The sequence below is a fragment of the Antennarius striatus genome, chromosome 4, assembly GCF_040054535.1.
Source record: "Antennarius striatus isolate MH-2024 chromosome 4, ASM4005453v1, whole genome shotgun sequence".
Taxonomy (NCBI): Eukaryota; Metazoa; Chordata; class Actinopteri; order Lophiiformes; family Antennariidae; genus Antennarius; species Antennarius striatus.
Genome location: NC_090779.1, coordinates 19,918,113 through 19,940,989, shown reverse-complemented (window position 1 = coordinate 19,940,989; position 22,877 = coordinate 19,918,113). Strand labels below are relative to the sequence as shown.

General features: G+C 42.3%; 1 protein-coding gene across 3 annotated transcripts; it reads left to right on the top strand.

Moving 5' to 3' along the window:
• The first annotated feature begins 1,390 nt into the window (after positions 1 to 1,390).
• On the top strand, positions 1,391 to 21,466 carry ccdc136b (coiled-coil domain containing 136b). Of its 3 annotated transcripts, none has more exons than XR_011035206.1 (9): positions 1,391 to 1,543; positions 9,369 to 9,723; positions 11,772 to 11,846; positions 12,490 to 12,792; positions 14,346 to 14,463; positions 15,537 to 15,813; positions 15,976 to 16,107; positions 18,037 to 18,100; positions 19,287 to 21,466. XR_011035206.1 is itself a non-coding variant. In XM_068313294.1 (9 exons), exons 1-9 carry the CDS (start codon positions 1,492 to 1,494, stop codon positions 19,297 to 19,299), a joined length of 1,401 nt encoding a protein of 466 aa, XP_068169395.1. In that variant the 5' UTR covers positions 1,391 to 1,491; the 3' UTR covers positions 19,300 to 21,466. The 3 variants fall into 3 exon arrangements, 2 of the variants coding, with proteins under 2 accessions (XP_068169395.1, XP_068169394.1); XM_068313294.1 differs by having other exon boundaries at positions 9,406 to 9,723; positions 17,988 to 18,100; XM_068313293.1 differs by having other exon boundaries at positions 17,988 to 18,100.
• Positions 21,467 to 22,877: the final 1,411 nt, after the last annotated feature.

The following is a 22,877-nucleotide window of genomic DNA, read 5'->3' as shown; positions in this document are numbered from 1 at the left end:
TAAAAAAAAAAATCTATTTCTGTTATGCAAAAGTTCTGTTATTTCACATTTACTTTTTCAGATGTCTGTGGGTTTCATATAATTGCATTGTTTGTTTCTACTTCTGCAAAGCACTTCCTGTTCTTTGCCCTGTGATAGGAACATCCTCTCAAGAGGCCAGCCAGCAGCCAAGTCTGGCCTACCTTTCCTCTTCATCTCTCCCTGCACGGATATTTTCACACATTTTTCATAGCTTACCTCATTCGTCTGACTCCTTGTGTTTCGCACAGACGTTGCCAGATGTGATAGCAGCTGAAACTGAGACAAATAGATATGTGTGTGTGTGTGTGTGTGTGTGTGTGTGTGTGTGTGTGTGTGTGTGTGTGTGTGTGTGTGTGTGTGTGTGTGTGTGTGTAAGAGGCACTGAGGGAAGTGAAAAGCGGCTGTTTGATATCTGTTAACACAGAGTCAGCAAAAAAAAAAAAAGGTGGCGATGGAGGGGAAGATATCAATAATCTATAGTTGGAGATGTCAGCTAGCTTCTACTGCAACAGTGTGTGTGTGTGTGTGTGTGTGTGTGTGTGTGTGTGTGTGTGTGTGTGTGTGTGTGTGTGTGTGTGTGTGTGTGTGTGTGTTTACAGGAAACCGCATAGTGCTGACTAATGATGACAATGCTCAGCACACACATCAGTGTTAAAAAAATCAATCTAATCCTGGACCATCGGATCGGATTTGAAGAGATCAGATTTTTGTGTTCATGTTTGAACGTCTTGAGAAAACAAATCTAATTCATCCCATATTTAGGAAACAAAACAAAAAAAAAGAATCAAATCACTTCAGCCATAGCCTGAAAGTGAATGAAACGGGGTCTGGGTCCATTCACATGGTTACGTTGCGCGCAAATCGTGGATGTTGCCCAAACTAAAACTGGTCTAGCAGCGCCCCTGGAAAAGAGGAAGAAGGTGGATAGATAGATTGCCGTCTGGAAAACAGCATCTCTCCCTCGACTCTGCTCCTCCCTCCCTCCCCCCTGCCCCCTCTCTGCATCTCTCCCACGCTCCAGCCTCCAGCCTCCAGCCTCCAGCTCCAGGATCCTCCCAGGTCCACCCGGACAGCAGCCGCGTTTCGGTTTCAGTGTGAGCGTGTGCGCACTGACGCCTGGGTGTGTGCGCTCCAGGACGGCACCGCTCTCTCTCTCTCTCTCTCTCTCTCTCTCTCTCTCTCTCTCTCTCTCTCTCTCTCTCTCTCTCTCTCTCTCTCTCTCTCTCTCTCTCTCTCTCTCTCTCTCTCTCTCTCTCTCTCTCTTTCTCTCTCTCTCTCTCTCTCTCGCTCTCTCTTTCTCTCTCTCTCTCTCTCTCTCTCTCTCTCTCTCTCTCTCTCTCTTCTCTCTCTCTCTCTCTCTCTCGCTCTCTCTCTCTCTCTCTCTGCCCCCCCCCTCTCTCGTGGAGCCTCTGACCCTCTCTCACCCACTCCCTCTCCGTCTCTCCCTTATTGCTGCAGCTACAGGGAGCTATGGATGGACTGCGTTTACCACCACTCATCGAAGAAGCTCTGGACTCCACAGGTCTGTGCAGCTGTTGTTGTTGGGTTTTTTTTGTCCCTTCCCCGATATATCACTGTTTATATTGTGATTCTGTGCGCTTGGCTGCGGCGTGGCTATTTTTAGCCCCTCACACACTACAGATAGGAAGCGATCCGCCAAAAAAAAAAAAAAAAGGGGGGGAGAGGGGTATGTGTTTCTTCCCTGAGTGTTTACTTCAGAAGTGAGGGATATGAACCGAGGAGGTGGAGGTTACAAGAGAAAAAGGGGGTCAGGTGGCAGTGAGGTGGGGATGATGATGGTGGATGTTAATGCTTTGGTTGTGTGGTGACAGACTGACAGGAGTGTGATGCATCACCGCTAGATGTGGCATCTGCAGAGATCTGGTCAGGACTGCCTGCTGCCAGGTAATGGATGGCAGCAAATGATCCAAACAGCAGCCCTGTGGCTGTGTGGCGTCTTTCTGATGCAACACGGAGTCCTGCAGTGTTGTTGTCATTCCAGCTCAGATTCCAATCAATGTGATTCATTTTTTTTTTTTTTTTTTTTTTTACCCTTCCATAGTTTTTGTGTCACAGATTAGCCGTGTTGGAAAGCTGTGCGTGGATGGTAATGACAGTCTCGTGTCTCTGGGCTCGGTGGAAGAACTCGTGGAATGTTTTATTCTGAGGTTTTGTGCACGTTTTGAAAACAGACACAGCTTTGTGTGGGCCACTGAAGGGTGGGGTGGAGGGGTCAGGGTTTATCGCTGTTTGTGGGGGGGGGGCAGAGGTCAGCAGCCCATTGACCTCTGGCCAGGTTGCCACAGGGTTCCTTTTCCTGGATTGTGCTGTTTCCAAATTGAACTTTAAAGCAGTTTGCATTAACTGTGATTTATTGAACTACTCAGGTTTATGCATCCAGTAATCCCCTCCATTTATTTTTAACACTGAAGCCTATTTGTTGACCATCATAACAGGGATGTTGTCTCAGGAGATATTCTTCCTCCATAACAAGTTTGTTCCTGTTATCTTAACCCCGGGGGACCTCTTTCCATTCATCACAGCCGGAGGGCACGCTTTTAAAAATGAATTCAACATCTGGTGATAGGAAGTGTCTGGTTTAATGTAGCACGAATCCTGCCGATTGACCAAATTATGTGCAGACATGCAGCGAACAAAAAGTGGATTCTTTCTTGTACTTCATGTACTCAGGAGTTTAAATGGATTAAAGGTCCTGGATGAAATCACTTCCAGCGAGACATCAGTTGTGGTTCTACAGACTAAGCTTCATCATTGTGCTGAGCAGTAGTTTTCTTCTTTTTTTTTTTTCTGATTAATGAATGCCACGTTGCACTTGCACTAAAATCACTGGCTGTGGGATGTCAGCTGCTCTCGCACAAACACACTCACATTGATGCAAGAGGACGCCATCGGACGCTGGCTTTACATTCCCAAGCTGTCTGTGTGTCTCGCAACCATCGGCCACCATATTGTTCCTCCTCCCACATGGAAGGAGTTTCAGATAACATCTCTCTCCACCCTTATCGCTGCTTTCCCACTCAATATATCTTCCCCCTCTTTTTTATCATAATCCTGTTCAATATCGCGCCCACACACCCCTCCAACACACACACACACACACACACACACACACACACACACACACACACATACGCACAGGCACACAGACACATATATGTTGAAGCGCCTGTAAAACCTTTGCACCTGCCAGTGCCACAGCCCACACACTGTATTCTCTCCTGCTATGCCTCCATCCCTCTCCAGCGTTGTTCCTTCCCTGAGTGAAATTCCCACCAGTGGCGATACTCCCCGGGGGTGAACAAACAGGATTTTCTCATCTCTCTGAAACTAATAAACAGCAAAAAAAAAAAAAAGTTGCCTCCTCAGACATACTTGTGCAGAGACCTCTGAGAAAAACAGCAAAGAGGAGGGCCCATGTTAGAGATTAAAAGAAAACAAATCTTGCCTCCTTCTGTGCCCCCCCCTATATCCCAGTTCCTCCCCTCTTGGCTAGGAAGGTCTAAAGCAGGGGTGTCAAATTCATTTTCGCCGAGGGCCACATCAGCATAATGGCTGTCCTCAAAGAGCCAGATGTAACTAATAAATGTAACTAAATGTGACACAAAAAATATGTTACTTGTGTCTCTGTTATAACATAAATCCTTTGAATTTGTCAGGTTATTAGACCCACAAAACTCCATCAATCAAGGATCAAACTACCCAAGAGAATAAAGAAAAATAACATCAAACACAAGTTAGAACAGGGTGGCACGGTGGCGCAGTGGTTAGCACTGCCGCCTCACAACGGGGCAGACCCGGGTTCGAGTCCCGCTCTGTGCGGCGTTCGCATGCTCTCCTCGTGTCTGCGTGGGTTCTCTCCGGGTTCTCCAGCTTCCTCCCACCTCCAAAAAGCATGCGCTTCAGGTTGATTGCCCGTAGGAATGAGTGTGTGTGTGCATGGTTGTATGTATTTGTGTGTGGCTCTGCGGTGCACTGGTGTCGTGCCCGGAGTGTCCCCTGCCTCACGCCCCATACCGCCGAGATAGGCTCCGGCTCCTCGTGACCCCGCTGCAGCGGATACAGCGGTGGTAATCTGAAGATGACTGACTGACAAGTTAGAACATCGACTTTGATCAAAACGTTTTTGTCAAAGTTAGAATGCGCTGAATTACTGCATTGTGGGAAATGTAGTTTCTGGTCAAAGCACACTTTTGACCTATTCGTTTTTAGATGCTGACCTTTCATGCTCTTGCGGGCCACATAAAATGATGTGGCGGGCCACATTTAGCCTCCAGGCCCTGAGTTTGACACACGTGGTATGAAGTTCTCAAACTGTCTTTTGCAGCATTCTGTCAAAATTCTGGAAAATCTCTTAAAACCTTTAAAGAACAGAAAATATTATTGAATTCATGTGCTCTCCCTCTTACAGCTTATCCTACGGATCTTTTTTTATTACTTTTTTTTTTTTCCCCTGGCAGAAACATTATTAGCCTGTCTTTAGCACCAACCCGCTCTCTCCCTCTGGGTTTTTATCCCCTTTGAAACTGGCAGCTAGTCGGTCTGCTGTGGCATTCCGTGTTTCCTCTTTGAGTTAACTGATGTTAAACCTTCCGGAGAGATTTCATCTCTCAGGTAGGAGGCGCTGATTTGTGATCGAATGGATTAGTATTGCTTCACTTGTTTTCATGCTCTGTTATCTGTCACTACTCATATCCCATAATAGAAACTCTACACAACAAGCACAACCATACACTTCAAAAACCCACATTCCCTGAATTAATCATGTACAGTACGCACACACTCATACTGTATTTGTATATGCTCATCTAATGAGTACATTCTGCAATGCCTCTCTATTACTTTGACCCATTTTCTCTTACTTCCCTTTTAAAAATGCAAACATGGATTTTCCATTTAAATAACAGAGAAGCTCATTAAGCCAGTGCACTTGTGTTTCTTTTCTTCAGTTGTTCACTTTATCTTGAGTTTTCAGTCCCAAAAGGTTAGGAGAGAGAGAGAGAGAGAGAAAGAGGAAGAACTGAACTCACGTCATCCTCAGGAGACCTTCGTCACATGCACCTCACACCTCATCGAAAGCTGCTGACTCTCACATGGCTTGAAGTCAATAGATCTCTCACGATGGTCCTCTCAACACGAGGACCTCATTGTGCTGCAGCACGAACGGAAGAAAGGAAGCATGTGCCAAATCACAGCTGCGTCATCACGGTGACTTGCCATGATGTTCACCGTTCACCGTGCCGATGAACTCGTGGACTCATGCAGCACCTGGCTCTAGTGCCCTCTTACTTCACATCGTCCTTATCGTCTTCTTCTTCCCTCTTTTGCTGTCGTTCTCTCCACCTTCTTCAACGTCCTCTCCCTGTTCAGTTTTATGCGTTGCCGAGGAAGTGTGCAAGTAGAAAGAAAAAAAACCTACAACATCCATACTGGGCTCGCTTCAAAGCTGGGGGAGGAGGGGTGGTGTGCATTATGCATGGCCACCTACACAGCTGGAGAGATCCATGGAATACAAACAGATGCTTAGCACATGCTGTACTTACATGAAAGGCTTTCATGATCACATATACTATATGTGCAAAGGCCCTGAAGTGGGGCTCAGAGGTCATACAGTACTGTGGTACACAATTCTGCATGTCAACATAGTGTAGAAGCAAATGTATTCCCCTCTGCATTGTGCATTAGACATACTTTATAAAATAAAAGCATCTTAAATAATCTGAGACACGTGTTTCTCCCAGTATAACACAAAATGTTACCTTTACTCACTTTCAAATTCATTCAAACCTTTAAAGACAAGTATCTTTAGCACTCTGTGAAGCTTTGGGACCATTAATAAGGAATCTTAGCCCATTCCTCACAAGCAAAAGCCTCCATTTCTGTGATATCCCTGTCTTTTTTCCTTCTGCCACCATGATCAAATACCACCAGTGAGTTTTCTACGGGCTTTCAAGTCAGATGACTTTTAACTTGACTCTTGGGATCTCTGGAATATCCATCTTCAGTTTCCTCACAGATGGTAAGACTCTTCCACCTGGTGGATGGAATCCATCTTACCCTCTGCAGGCTGCAGGTTTCCAGCCTCGAACCATTCCGGCCCCACTGCCATGCCTCGCTGTAGCGTAATCCTTTCAGCATATACTTCTTTGTTCCTCCACCAGACACACCATTGATCCCAAGGCATGAAAAGTTACACTTCTTCATCGCTCCACATAACAAAATTTCTCTTCTTCATCCAGCACATCCTGCAGTACTGTGTTCTGTTGGCTCAGTACCATTTCCAGCTTGGTTCAGCCCATCAAGTACACCTGTAGACAGCCTCCAGCTCCCATTCCAGCGAGCAGCCATCGTTTTTCACGCCTAATTTGACAGCAGATGTTCCTGTTAATATAGTTTTAAAAAAAAAGAGACATTTAACAAGCAGAGACAGTTTCTGTTTTTCTGAATTTTTAATACGCACACATCGCCATAACAGCGATGGTTTCTTTTGTTGAGAAAGACACTCCTGGGGTTTCAGGTCAAAGCAGCCCTCTGACCTACATCCACACTTCTTCGAGCATGGACCTCTCTACTAAAATCCTCTCTCTGCTCCTAAATTTTGTAAAGTGGTAATTTCATTACTCTCATTCACTCCACCACTGAGCACCAAAATTAGAAGCAAAACAAAGTGCTTGTGTTGCCACGTTAGAGTTTAAATTTAATCCCGAGCAGCTATTTGGAGATGACAAAGCGTGCTTGGCCTGCTCGCCGTCTCCTCTCTGAAGCGACACCATGTTTGCAGTTGAGGTCCTCAGTGTGCTTCGCTGGGATGTGATTACGGAGGAATGTGCAGCGGTTAGATAAAGCCATCCTTTCCCATGAGCTGTAAAAGTGCTCCTGAGATGAGTCGCTCACCGTCTCTGCTCTTGTGTGCGTTCGGCGTCCGTCTCTAATACATTCCCTACGTGACTAAAGCCCTTTGCACTGTGTCAAGAATGCACTGGAGTGATCGCAGGTGTCACTGCAGCTGATTCTGTTCGCTCACGAGCTGAAGGCATAAAGCTTACTTAAGGAGTGAAACGATTAACTTCTTCTTCTGAAGGCAGCCCTGTGGGAACACTGGGAAGATAGCGGGGTGGCTCGGTAGAGGTCACGAGTGAATAACGTGATGAGAGGTGCCGTAAAAAGACAGATGACGTCAAAGGAAGTTGAAGAAAGGTGAGAATGTGGAACCGTCTGTTTGGTATTAGCGGGACTAATGTCTCAAATAAAAGTGTGTCTTTTCACGGCAGTGTATTCAGAGTATTACAGCTTGTGTCTGAGCAGTTTGTGCTGACTGGTTGATGCTGTGAATGCTACATTCACAAAAACCAAAGGGCTAAAACACATCAGGAATCATGTGAGCCAGAGCTTTCCGAGTTATTACCCCCTGTTCTGGACGTCCTGGAGGATTTGGATGTGAATGATATTCACCGAGGAGCTTTTTTGTCTCATGATGGCCTTTAGCTGCCGCCGGCTATACGAGCAGCTCTGCCCCCCCCCCCCGCCATCCAGCTCCAGAGCTCTTCTTTTATGACTAACCCCATTATAGCAGCATCAAAGTTTAATGATAAAACAGCCCATCGCTCATGAGAACCTCTTTCTCCCCTCTCTCAAAGGCCGCATTGTTTAAATTAACATTATTACAAAACAGGACTGAATAACAAAGGAGCCTACTGGTCATGTAATGCAGATATGATTAAAGGGTTGTTGCACATGTTTGGCTGCCATGGAAAGAGTTACGTCTAGTTAAGGGAAAAACAAGGCAGAGAAATAATTACCAGAAGAAATGGAGGCATCCCCTGAGCTGGGATTACACTCATGAGCATCGCTCCTAATTAGGTAGTTCTTTAGTTAATGCTTTACTTTGTACCTGCTGCACCTTTTTTCTCATTACGTCTCATCTATTCCCAGGAAAAAAAAAAAAAAAAAACCCTTTCCCTCGCCGATCTTCGCCGATTTCTCAACACAGAGAGCAACTTCGAAGCAGTCAGTTACTTTAGAATGATTGTGTGATTTATTTGTGAGACAGACTCTGGAGGGCATCCTATTGAGAAATAAGAGAGAAATTATAGTAGGGCAGTGTGTGATATGTAAGCATAGTTAACTCAGTTTACTGGAATCAGTCTTTTTTTTTTCAGGACCTTAAATGTACGTCAGAAAAAAACCCAACAACACTGTGGAAATAATCTCCTTTTTAGCTTTTCTGCCTCGCAGTAAATCTCATCGGACTAATGGGAAAAGTCTTTCCCTCCTAGTCAAATGGGACTTGACTGTCATGTTGTTGCACCGTTAATGATGCCCTCCTTTCCAGTTTCCTGACCTGCTCTGCATTTGTCTTTGCAGCTCTAGCAAGCAACAGCTGCTACATGTCAAATCATGTTCATTAGTTTAGCACCTACATGGTACACAGCGTCTCATTGGGCCTTACAGCGCTCGACCCGGCCCAGGTCGTCTGCAAAGGAGGAGGAAGACAAGAAAAAGGCAAAACCCTGCAGTATGACTGAGACACATCTGTCTTAGCTTGAGTGCTACTAGCCTGTATTGTTGTGAACACTGAGGTGCATTGCTGAGGGGTGAGTCATAGTGAGGGCTTCAGCATGCAGCACCCCCACCCCCACCCACCTTTCTCTCTTTGCATTGGGTTGGCTAACTCGCTCCACCTACTGGTCAGAAATCGAAATTCACTCTGCAGTTATAGTAATGGAAAACAATGATGTGCCCTCAAAATTATTTTCAGTACATGTTATATGTCGATAATACTTCATTATTGACGTGTTGAAACCTTCACTTGAAACAACTTTTAAAAAATGACGTCGCTCACCATCTTTACCATATGAGTGGATTCTTCCATCCCATTCTCATCCGAAGAGATTTGTATACGACGGAGTCGATGTCACTTGAATCACAAGATGGTGCTATTGATTCAGAAAAAAAAGATATAGAACGTACACATCCCACCTGGTTGGGGGTGTACAGCCACTGATGTGATAAAATCCGTGGCTACGCAACAGCCTTTTCTAAAGAAATCTGTAATGGAGCTCACATCCCGCAGGACCCTGGTTCCTTCACTCAGTTGTAGTGCTGTGGGTGTAGCTCTTCTTCACTCACCTCCATGATGAAAGCCTTGGATGCAAATTGTGAAGAGTGCTTTTTTGGACCCATAATGATCCAGTTGACAGCTAAGATCAAATTAATAAAAGATAAAGCATTCCTTCCAAAACACAACCTCCTGGTTGGAGGTGACAACCTGTGCTGTGTTGTGATCACTTGTAAATCTCTCTTTTTGTCTCCCTCTCTTTTCCGATTAGGTACCCCTTTCTAATATCGCTGTGGTCTTTCCATCAGATGACCTTTGCGATCTGAAAGCCGAGTGCAGCCCCACTATGGACAACGAGATAACGGCGAAGGAGAGAGGCGTCCTGGAGGAGGACAACGAGAAGGAGGAGATGGACCAGGAGGGAGCTCGGGACGAGGAGGGGGAAGAGAAGAAGCTGAAAGAGGAGGAAGGTGAAGGCGAGGATAAGAGGAGGAAGGAGCAGGAGCCGCTGACAGAGGAAGAGGAGCTGGAGGAGCTGAGGGGCCAGGTGCTGCAGCTCCTGCTGGAGCTGGATGAAGCCAGAGAAACCTCCAACAAACACCAGGAGAGCTTCCATGAGCTGCAGGGTGAGATTCTGTCTTCTACTTCCTCCTTCCACGTCCTGAATCTTTAATCTCACGATACTTCGGTTGACATCTGACCTGATCTGACCTGACCGAACGTCGTAAAAGAAAAAAAACCCCTGACGTTTGGGTCATACAACTGGGTCATATTTGACTCATGACCATTATTAATGACAGCATGTTACCCACTGTCTCCACCATAGAGAGCAAACCCATGGAAATCCCTATTGTAATCACAGTGAACTGGATAACAGTTGCAATTAGCTGCCACTGAATTCTCCTTTAATTGCATTGTGCCAGTCAATGAGGAGGCACAGCGTGTAGCTCGCTATTTTAATTATGCAGTTGAGATCATCGCCTTGTGCTTGGTGTTCCTATTTCTCTAGCATAAACACAATTAACTGGAAAAATATTCACAGCCTCATCCTTATGTAATCAGCAGCAAGTATGGAAGCTGAACGATTACACCAGATTTACGTCCTGATGTAATTTCCCCTCTCTTAAAATTCAAAAACAGACATTTTATATGCCACAGTTTGCTGTGACAGACCTCTATTGTTTTATTTTAAATTTTTTGAGTCCATGTTTCCCAGATTTTGGTGGATAAAATCCTGTCAGGACCAATAAGCGGACAAAATGTGCATCTGAAGTCAGCATGAATAGCAACTGAACATTTAGAACATTTATCTGAAATATTTCCTTGTTATGAATAATCTTCATTTATGTTGTAAGATGTCATGGGAATGGATTTCTATTTTGATCACCTCAACCTGGAACGTTTTACGCAAAATTCATCTTTACATCTTAATTTTTTTTTCGATATCAGGACACAAGAGAACCTCTCATGTCCCTGGAAAACAACACTCCAGCCAAGATGTTTCCTGTTTAGCTCAGTCTAGAAGAAGCTGTGGAAACATAAATGTTTATATGCAGCGACTGACACGATCGATTCCTCATAAGCACTAAAGGGAGCATCACATCAGACCTTAGAAATGATGAGCTTAACGTTCAGGCACACCAGCAGTGACTAAGACCTTGGGTATGGGACCACAGGGAGCTGAATGTGTGTGTATTTACAAGTGTGTGTGTGTGTGTGTGTGTGTACATGACTGTCTGTGGTATTAAAAGTCATGGTGCGTTGAGCTCACCTTCTTTTCTGGCAGTGGTAGAAACATTCCTGGGACAACTGGGGTCCGGCTGATGGAAGCTTCCCGAAGTTTCCTAGACTGGATTGACAAATCAGAATTGGCTGGATCCCATTGGGAACCATCAGCTGTTCAGGAGGCGATGGGGGGGGGTCCTGAATGTACATGGTCAGAGAATGATGTAAGGCTGAGTGTCGACAGTTCAAGAGTATCTGTATCCATGGTGAATGTGGGGTTCTGCACTAGCTGGAGAAGTCTGGAAAAATCTAATATCAGAAAAGAGAAATAGTGGGAACAACACAGGAAATAATCTGGATTAGGCAGTGGTTGGTATAATCAAGCAAATTATAAAAATTCTAATTAGCACTGTTGAAGCTATTAGCAGTTACTTCTAGTGGCTTAGCCCTAGAATTTGGAATCACATTGGTAGCATCAATTTGAATATAATTATTAGAAACAGTTCACAAATGGTAGTTTTCTTCACCATCTAACTTCAGTATTTTAGGATTTTTGGCACATAATTGGACAAATTAAACTTTTTACCTTAAGATGAAATGAGAGGGCAGCACTGACATCAGAGGATTTCATCCTCCGGGCACCATGGCAACCGAATTTCCCAATATTTCAGTGAGGATCAAAGCGGCAGAGGGACCTACAGTCACTGACAACCTGACACTGACTTGCAGCCATGTATCGAGTTCTTAGCATGACAAACACAGAGTCTGAAATATCAAAGAGGTAGAAGAAGCAGGTAACAAATACACATACAGTACAGTGTACGACTGTGCTCAGGCTGCATGAACACACGACAAACACGAGTTCACTCCTGCTTCAAGGTTATCAGGTTGTCGTCTTTCTCTCCGCCTGCTGAAGCGACATTTTCCTCTCATCTCTCTCTCCCAACAGGCCTGTTGGAGGATGAGCGACTGGCCAGCGCCCATCAGGCTGAAGCCTTCACACGCCAGATCCAGAACCTTCAAGGTACTGACAACAATAAAATGCTGAGCAATGAAATTCTGCCCACCAATAAACCATGAATAAAACAGCGACCGCTCCATGAATCAATTTATTTATTGTTATTTTATTATTTATAGTTTTAAGCGTCCCGTCCAGCTCTTTACTGACTGACAGATTTTACTGAATAAGTAGTTTCAGGATGTTGTTGACTAGAACAGTGGGAATATTTTGGCTTGTTGATTTGGTGATATTTATTTTTTATTAGTTTTAATCTCTGTCTTGTAGCCAATTTATATTTAACTGTTGATTAAATCGTAAATATTCCAACAGCTTGAAGTTAATTTCAAAAATATATTTAAACTGTGTTAGAGGTGCAGAAGATTTTCCTTTTCTGAAAATGTTAAACTCATAATCTGAGTCTGACCTTAAAAAACAAAAACAGGTTACATCATTACTCCCTCTTCGTGTGCACACACAGACACACACACACACACACACACACACACACACACACACACACACACACACACACACACACACACACATATGCACACACGCACGCACGTACAAACATGCAGTCTCACTGCTTGCAATATGCAAGGTAGGATCCTGCCCATACAAACACCCCCCATTAAGAAGAGATAACATTGTTCTGCTCTCCCCACAGCGCAGCTGCGCTCTGTGCAGGAGGAGATGGACAGCCTGGAGGAGGAGAAGGAGAGCGAGCTGGCCGAAGCCCAGGACGAGCTTCGCGTGGCTCAGGAGGAGGTGCTGCTCCTGCAACAGGCAGCGGAGGAGGCAGCGGCAGAGAGGGAGAACGACATTGCTTCTCTGCAGGAGGAGCTGTGCCGCCGACGGGCCGAGCTGCAGCGCCTCAGCGAGGAGACCCAGGAGTACGAGCTGGAGATCACCACCTTGAGAGCTGAGATCAGCATGAAGAGTCAGCGCAGGGAGGCTGAGAGGAGAGAGGGTGAGGGACGAGGTGGAGTAACAGGATGAGGTGAAAATAGGTGTAGATGGATGCAAGGAGAAAATAAATGCACTTAAAAATTACTTTTATTGATGGTACCTGCAAGTTAAAATAAAATATGCATGGGTTTTACACCTCATCTTCACACCTTTTGTAAACAGTAATTAGTTACAATGACACACCAAAACAAATGTCTCTGTTTTCCCTGCCCAACAATGAGTTCTACAGATAGACCACGATGAGTATTTGTTGCAGATATTATGAAAAGATAATTTTTTGCTTACATCCTGTTAATATCCTGCAGAAAAGCCCACAATTCAGCCTCTACAAATCCAAAATATGACTGTTGGTTGTTGTAAAGGGAGTGATATGACAGATGTGTGTCCTCTTCTGGGATACCAGGGCCATAAAATTATCAGGAGGACGGAAGCACAATCCAAACACATGATGTCATCGCATGTCTTCTGTGGCTGAGCACAGGGTGGAACAGTTAATGAAACCGCTTTTAGTAATTTATACCTATGTACTGTACATTTATATTGAAACATGCATTCAGGTGTATTCCCTTGTTGTACATATGCAGTAGATCAATTTGGAGCAGCAAGAGAATGAAGTAAAAATACTTTTTTACTTTTTTGCAGCAGATGATATGGAATAATTAGTCTGGCGGAAAGTGTGTGATGCTTAGACGCCTTTGGGAGAACATGATCAAAGCATGAATACACAAACCCCACCATTGGAGTACAGATGCTGGTGGTGGCGACTGATGATTCTGCTGAGACCATATGAATGAGGCGAACGACTATATTTACATATACATTTAAAATATGTTGTCAAAACTGTTGAAACTGTACTGCCCGCCTGCAGCTGCTTCAGCGTCGATGTAAACGTAAATGATGCACTTCGGCGTTGACGGACGAACGTATTCATTTACATACGCAGAGTGAGAATAAATGGGCTTTAAGACTGAAGGCGTGTTGCAGCGCTGAAGCTTAGATGAGGCCAGCTGATGTGAACAGCTGCCATTTGATTTGACAGCCCCAGACAATGACGACAGGAAATTACGACTGACCACGCATGGGCGGCGTGAATGACAGGATGTGTGTAAGTCGGCAAAGCGACAGCCTTCCTGGCAGAACGTCTGCAAGAGTTTCATTTTTAGGAACACTCAGAGCTGAATATTCCACAAATCAGTGACAAAATCATGTCGTTGAAGGATTGTTTATATGTGTAGTGTATGGAACACATGATGAAATGCAGTGTAAAGGAACACATGATGAAACGTAGGAATGGAACACAGCCCACCTACCTATACAGATCCTGAGCCCTGTGATTAATGTAACAGTTGACTCTCGAAATAATCACTTAATTTTTTACCATTTTTTCCCCCATCTTTTAAAATATCTTCTAAACCTACAAGATATGTATTTTCATCTTATGCAAAAGAATGTTAATAAAACATCTCTAGCAGTGAGAGCATTAATGCTCATTAGCCATGCATTAGCACTTCCCGTATTCTCTTAACATCTTCATCTTCGACCTTGTCCTGTCAGGTGACGTGGGCCTGCTGAGGGAGGAGTGCTGCCTGCTGAAGGAGGAGTGTCAAACCCTGAAGGAGGACAACAGACGTCTCACCGAGAGGCTGCAGCTGTTGCAGAGACAGAGGACATGGTGAGAGGTCAATGGCTGCTCACTCATCAGCTGTGCGACCGGATCAGCTATAGAAGAGACCCTCTGGAATACGAGTCCCTCGCCAGTCATTCACGTCAAGTCTCATTTAGAAAATAATGACCACCTGTTTAATCACTGCAGTAAGACAGTAATATCTTGTGAGGGATTACATATAAGCACCGAAACCATTAGTTTACTGATCAATTACAGGGGTGAGAGAACATTAGTCGACAGCAATAGCTGGCGAGAGTGAAAGTTCACTCCTGACCTTGAAAACAATCTCCAAATCACCAGGATCTGTTTTGTCTGAAATTTTTAAGACATCCCATGATTTTTCTCCAGCGGATGAAACACGACATACTCCATCTGTTGTGGAAGATGTTGGGAATCAACCTTTATTTATAGCGCGTGTAAAAACAGATGTTAAACGGCAGCGTGGAAAAGGAGAGATAAAAGAGGCAGCAGTGACAAGAAAACATAAAAGAGGAGTAGTTCAGAGAAGTATGAAAAAACATGGATAACTTTAACGGTGTCACAGCAAAAATGACCTTTGAGAAATAAAATATAATTTCATTATTTTATCCAACTAGTGTATAAAATAGTGTCGTAGTTTTGAGATTTTTTTTTTTTAAGATGTTTGTTTTTTGTGAGATTCTGCAGCAATATTGAAGAGTGTTGCATCTGTTATGGGAATGTACTTTAAAAATATTGGTTAGATAAAATGTATTCTAATCTACAAATTTATCAAACAAAAATGCCCAACAACCTCCAGTTGTTCTTTAAAGGAATTTGCTTCATTTCTTCATTTTGCATTTTAATTTAATTTAACATATTTAATTTCTCATTTTGGTCTGTTACACACACAAAAAAGGCAGATGATCTGATATAAATAATTTGATTGGTTGAAAATGAAAATAATCCTTTATTGCAATCATATTATGAACCTGCAATGGACAACAAAAATCAGACCAAACCTCCCTGATTATTAGATAAAATCATCCTTGACATTTTTGCCTGTTAACAAGCAATACAACCATATAATATAATCCTCGCTGTGACTTTTTTTTGTGTAGCTCCAGCGTCTACCTGTCCCTGAAAGAGGAGGACGCAGTTGAGGGCACACCTGAAAAGGAAATGGAAGGTGGTTCGGATGAGGTCATGACAGAGAGCTACATGACCATGGCTCAGTCTGAGAACTGTCGTCTGGTCGATGCCTCCATCCAGAAGAATATCTCATTTGATGGGAAACCCCTGACACCAAGCAGCTGGAATGGAGGGATGGGGGAGATCTTCTCCCTGAGGGATCAACTCAAACAGGCAGAGGAGAAAGCCTCACAGGTCCAGAGAGAGGTGAGTGTGTGAGCAGCGTCTCGGTTGTTGATTAGAAATATGAATTAAACATAAACAGCTTCTTTTTTTTTCTTCATTTTTAGGTTGCGATGATTTGAATCAGATATGATAAAAAATAATTTCACTACTTTGAGGACGGTGTGTGACCTCTGTGTCTTCCAGTGTGATGGTCTGAAGATGGAGCTGCAGGAGCTGCAGGTGCTTTATGACAACAGTCAGAGGGAGCGAGCAGAGCTGGAGGAAGAGCTGCAGCGCTGCAAGGCAGAACTGGAGAAACTGTCAGGGGGAGCTCAGGTGAGGGGGAGCAATAAATATCACAGTCGTATTAAAAGTAGGGAAACTGATATAAAATAGTATTCAGTTGATTAACAATATTTTTAAATTTCAACATGTAGGATTTACTGGAATTTCCTTTTCCAATTTGGGCTGCTGTAGAAGCCTGGCATTGACCCATTCCCTCTGAATATATAACTTATTCTAAGGCATAAAAAAAAAAAAAGATGTGCCGTTACTGGGGCGACATGATGATATTGTGGTTGGCGCTGCTCTACCTTCCTCCCATTCTCACAAACATGTTACACAAAAGAGCGTTGACTTTACATTTCCTGTAAGTGTGGAAGTTCGTCGTGTCAGACCTCATCAGCTGGGATCGACTCCACCCGCCCTGTGATCCTAGAGGATATAAACAGTTATAGAAAATGGATGAGTATTCGCCCTTAAATCTACACAGTCAGCGTCTAAGTTGTACTGTCATCTTTGCATTTTTGACTTGAATTCTGTGCAGAATTGTGTTGTTTCTCAAGTAACTTACTTAAAAAAAAAACAATGTGAGCTTTTTCAAGAATTCCTTTTTGACATTTCAAACCACTACTACGCAATTAATCAATTTTCTTTTCACCCATATGGTCACCTGACACATTACACACCTCACATTGCACCGACTGTGTTGTGTGTCTATTGAGCCCACTTTTTATGTGTCTCATACTGTAGCTATATATGTTCTGATATGATCTGACCCAGCCTGTCAGCGCATATCACTATTAATTGTGTGCTTTGGGCCGAAAAGCATTTCTCTCTCCAGTCTGTCTGTGTTCTAACTTTTGTGTGACAGCAATGCTTTGATACTGTTGTGGGACAGAAACACAAAATCTGCATTAAGCCATCAAGTTAATAATGGCATCCTTTATAACTGAGTCCCACATCACGTTGCATACCGTGAAATAGAGAAATACTTTAGTAATTAAAGGACATTTGCACCTTTTGGAAAGCCTCCCCCCCCACTTTAAGACTCTCATTTAATTTTAATAAGCCTCTGTGAGAAAGGTAGCTAACAGTGAAATTAAGCATGATTGGAAGACATTCAATCAGCTGACAGCAGTTTCCTTTTTTTTTTTTTGCTTTTGTGTGTCTTCAAGTTGTTACGGGAAAGTTCCAACATAACATAACTCTTCAAGAGTCGACAGAACCAAGTTGATAGTCATTTCTATGGCGTCTAAAGTTAGATGTTTGTCGTTTTAGATTTGTTTGGAAGCTTGCTGTTTGCTGCGGTTAGAACCAAACAGGACTAAAAGTGTGTGTTCTGTCTACAACTGCCGTGATGGGGTCATGTCAAACTGTCTACCCCTACCTGTCTCTGACGCTGTCCTTGTTCTCTGAATGTCCATGAACTCTCCACCTGTACAATTACAAATTTAGCAAAGCATGAAAAAAAGAACAACAAAATGAGAATAGAGAGACAAAACCACCATACGCTGGTCACAACATGCATGCTCTCTGTTTTGCTTCCTTTTTCTTTTCTTTTTTTTTTGGTCAGCATTACATCTCACACAACCATTAAATGCCACACAGGACTGCTCACACATACTCACATTCAGTTGATGCTTATGTCACCATGAAGTTATGCACTGTCTGTTTAATAGGCAATGTAAATCACTCCATCTGAACCCTTCCCCTTTATATCAAAAAAATAAACCATGCCACGCTTTTATTTTTGTGATTTGCAGCAACGAATCCTTTGTGTTTGAGTTACACCATTTTTATCTGTTCATTATTTTGATTACTCTATTCATTCATTCATTCATTCATTCATTCATTCATTCATTCATTCATTCATTCATTCATTCATTCATTCCCTTCATCCCCATGGCCCCTTGTGTTTTCTTTTATTTCCTCAGAGATTCATCAATCCATCTGAGCACCCTATTCTCTCCATCCCCTTCATAGGAATGATTGTAATAGTGGCTGTGGTCTGGTGCTGGTTGTCGGAGCTGGCGTCCCAGAGGGCAAGGTATGGGAGGAGCTTGTGTCTACCTGATGCTTAATGCTACATGTGGTCCTTAGACACAGATTAAAGAGTCAGCTCACCCCCCACAAACCCCCCACAAAAATCTCACATATCATATCTAGTGGTGTGCAGTTTTTGTTTTATTTAGTCCCATCTTTAGATTTTTCTGTGAGATTTCTGTCTCATCCAAATACAGCATGTTAAAGGAATTTTGTTCCCATTGATTCTCAGTAATTCATAGATCCTGATTATTTGCTTTTATAATGACTGTCTACAGAAGAATGTAGTTCAGTGACAACCTTGGACGGTTAATTTAATTTATCCAAAATTGCGATATTAGAAAGCGCTTCAGATGTTTCAAATGTCTCCCAATCAGAAGCGACAAAATATGTTTTTGTTTTATTTGGGTGAACTGAACCTTTAATTGTGAATCGTTGGTCAAGATTCATCTGGATTGGTGGTTGCTATAAGTGGGTCTAAACTCACCGGAATGATTTCCAGTTTTCCCAGTTATTAAGCATTTTTGGAAGGTGGACATGGGGTGGGTGGGCAGTTTGGCAAATAAATAATAAATCCTTTAAGTGAATAAAAAATAATCCAACATTCTTGTTTGCTTTTTTTTGCCACAAGTCAGATGAGAAGACTGACACCAATCTCTTACCATCCACTTTGTTCTGTGCGATGCTAGTCACTTAGTTTAGCATATGGAGGTATCCCGTATGCTCTTACCAGCACACACGAAGCTCATTAATTTTCCCTAGAAGCTACAACATAATATGAATACATTTTTTTCTTATGGATTAAATCTTATAATAAAGTAAATGATAGTTGTCACTAAAATGAGCAGAAAGGATTTAAGTATTCGTTGGAAGGATCAGCAGAAACGGTAACAGGAAGTAGTATTAATGAAATCTCACATGTTTTATTCATTTGACTTTAAGTAAAGCAAACAAGACTCAACAGGATGATTAGTGAACTTGCAGGAGGAATGGAGCTGAACTCGCTCTTCATCCTTGCTTCAGTGAAGCTCAACCAGAATTACCTCCTGATTCCAGACAGATGCAGGGGTGGTAACAATCTTCTCATCTCGCTCTGTTTAAACAAGAACATTTCCTAAGTCACTTATCAATGCCTGACTGATAACCTTTATTGCCTCTCAGTGACTCTTTTTTTCCCTGTCTTCCCTCAGGGGAGTGAGGTAGGTTGGAACTCCATTTTGACCATCGCTGCAGCCGCAGCAGTGATGCTGATGATGACTAGCTTGTTGAGAGCTCTCGTCCGATGTTGACTGGATGGGTAATAACTGCACAGGGACAGATGTCTGCTTCAGGCCAGCCCTGGTTCTCTCCCGCCGTAACTGTAGACTGAGATGGGGTTGTGTGAGTGTGATAAAGATGAGAACTGTGGAGTGGAAAATGTATGGAAAGAGAGGAGGTACAATATTGACACACGTGCTGAGAAACAGGCTCTGAGTCTTCTTTGATATTGAAGTTGAAGGTGGCGTCTGACGACCTGCAGAGAGCCGACATGAAGACAAGCTCACACTCCAATAAATGTACGATAGTGCTATAGGCCACTCCTCGTGTGTCGATGTTATTTTGCTCTAACAATGTCATAAAATGAACAGCTTGATTGTTAAGTGGTTTTCAGTTTATTTAACCGTTATTTATTTATTTGTGTGTTTAAATATTGTTCATAGTTGTCTAATAAGGAAGCGTCTGCAATCCCAGAAATGTACATGTGCCCTTCAAATACAGAAAACATGGTACCTTGGATGTAATATTTGCATATTAATATCTGTCTCCCCTCAAATACTAGATGCAATAAATGCAATATACAGTAAATCAGGACTAAATGACACCAGAACTCATGAATAAATATGAAGCCACAATGACTTTACAATTATCCCCTTCACTTTATTTGTGCCCTGAGAAACTTTCAGCTTTCAAATTGACTGGTATGGTATTACTGGGGGAACAGAAGCGGTATGGCTATCTAAAAACATGTCAATGTGAGCTCAGTGTAGACGGCTGATGTCACCCGTCGTGGCTGTAGCGCTATGGGCGTCATGTGCTTCACTTCAGACTCTGCCATTTCCACCTGCCTCACAATCCTCTTGTGCATGACTCTGAAATCCAACATCTCCCTTTTAAAAAAAAAAAAAGTCAGTTAGGCAAACTGAGAGGCAGCGGGGCCAGCTCTGATTCATCCTACCTGCTCGTAGGTCACTTTGAAATTCCCTTATCTGAACACCCACAGCTGCTCTGTCACATCTACAACAGGGTTCAGGTACAATTTTTCTCGGGGAGAAAAGTCTAAAATGCTCAAGCTATATTGTCGTATTTTCTGAGACTTGGATTCAATATTAAAACAAAGAGAAATTTCATCTCAGCAGCAGTTAAATTTATTTTTTTTCTCTAAGTGTATGGCCATTTAAACTTATAATTGATCACACCCAACGCTCACGATCTGAGTGTGGCATCCATTCGCATTCCTTAAAAGCATGACTGAACGTTGAACGTTTAGAAATGTGTAAATTAAAAAAGGTTTCCGAAAAATGTAAGTTGTTTAAGAATCAGTGATAATAAATATGTGTTTAGGTGGAGGGACTTTATTTGTTGTACATATATATCTGTGAAATGTTGTTTTTTGTGAGGATATTTTGATCTCAGAAGCATGCTAGAAAACAGAGAAGCACAATATCTAACTTATGTTGATTCTTTGTATTTCTTGTAAATAGAAGTGACATACAGTACTATGGGAGAGATATTTCTTAAATCCATTTGTACTAGCTTTGTAGAAAGTTTATTCTATTTTGAAAGAGCATTGTATATTTGATAGCCTAATTATGTGTAAATGTTTATTTATGGTGGCGTGACTCAGACCAACTGCTTGAGTTGCTATAAATACCATTTGTTCAAAGCCAGTAAAGTCATTGCATGCATCCAGATTGCATTCAACCTGAGTTGCCTGAAAGAGCAATTTGACTCATGTTTTTTTTCCCCAGATGTACAGAAGAATCTGGAACATTTATCATGAGGTGAAAACTTGATAAGAGATGCTATTTCAGCACATTCACATGCATTAAGGTAATAATGTGCCACTGGACTGCAAATGTCATTGTCTGTAAAAAAAAATTAATCAGTTCGCAATAGAAATGAAATTCCCAATGATTCCAATGGTACATTGTGAATGTTGTTTGTCTCTTTTTTTCAGCTCAGTTTTACAAGCTTCTATAACACAGTGTTTCTCAGCTTGTTGCTTTAAATATGTACAATGTTGTTGTTTTCAGTATATCGTGGCTATTTTGTTTAATGAGGGTCTATTTTGTACCGTAAATGACTTGAGAAAATAAATATACCCGCTGCATATGACGTGTGAATGGCTTCTTCTCTACATAGGGTGACCTCAGTGGGTCTCATTCATGAAATTGCCAGCAGTAAACCTCAGTCTATCGGCTGGAGTCACATTACACAAGTGGTGTGGATATTAATAATCTTTCACCCAAGAGAAGGGACATTAGCTCACACACACAGATGGTCGGAACTGGTGTGTCAACGTTGTCTACGAGTGTGTCTGAACTCGTAGCTACGACTCATGGTTTACTGGGTTTATTAGTCTAATGGGCTAAAAGCAGCGTGGACTCGCAGTCCCGGTTACGCGGAACGGTGTGCGTAAAATCTCACCGAGCAGCTGTTTGTCACTTATATTAACTTCCAGATTCTGCTGATACAGTATTCCCAACATGTTCTGAAGTACGCTTGTATCTTTTTTTTTTTTTTGAGGATATAAAAAAGTTTAAGTTTATCCTCAGGCATCAAATTTAAGACAAAATCAACTCCTGAAATATTTAACATATTCTGTCAGACTAAGACCTGATTGAAAGCTGTGAAATTAGGGTGGAATTATAATGTGGGATCATAAAAGTGTTCAGAACACATGATAAAAAGTCAAAAACATTTGTTTCATACACGTTTTGGTTTTAAAACATTTACCATTTATATTTCAAACATATTTAGGGAATAAATATATTTACTCAAGAAATACATTTGAGTACACTGTTGATGTCCTTTAATTCACCATTTTCCGATTATGCAACTACTATAGATTTTGGCTGTAAAGGTATAAGCATATTTCATTTGACAAACACTGCAAGATAAAAAAAAAATATCATAAATCATTTAATTCCCTCAAATAATTAAGATTGTTGAAATGTGTGGCTGATTATCCTTATTGCATCACAATCTTACAGCTTGTTTTGGTTCATGACTAAACTAGAAGAAGAAATAATAAAACATGATATTGTGGGAGACGGGGACACCTGAGTGTGTCCAGACTGAGAATCCTAGGCATGCCTTTTGTGTGTGGTCACAGCTATAATTATCTACCACCACTTCTTCAAAGCTGGTGCTGGCATCTGGTGTCACTGCCGTGTCACTGCTGAGTCATAACATGACAGTCCAGGTATCTGAGGCAAACACAGTATTTATTGGAACTGTCTCATTTTGATGTAGATCATCAGACCGACAGCTGTTCCTGTATGTTTCTGTACACAGCCACATCATCATTTAATGAATGCTGTCATCTTGTCACTGATTAGAATCCGAGAAGACATTTGCTCTTGTTATTTTTAATGAAATCTTAATTACGTGGATGGATGGATGCTAGAAATAAAAAGTGCTTTAAATGTGTAAATCAGGCTGTGAGTGAATTTGTTGGGGGAAAGTGGTGAAATACCACATTAAAACACTTACAATAAGACTTGAACAGTTCTGAATAT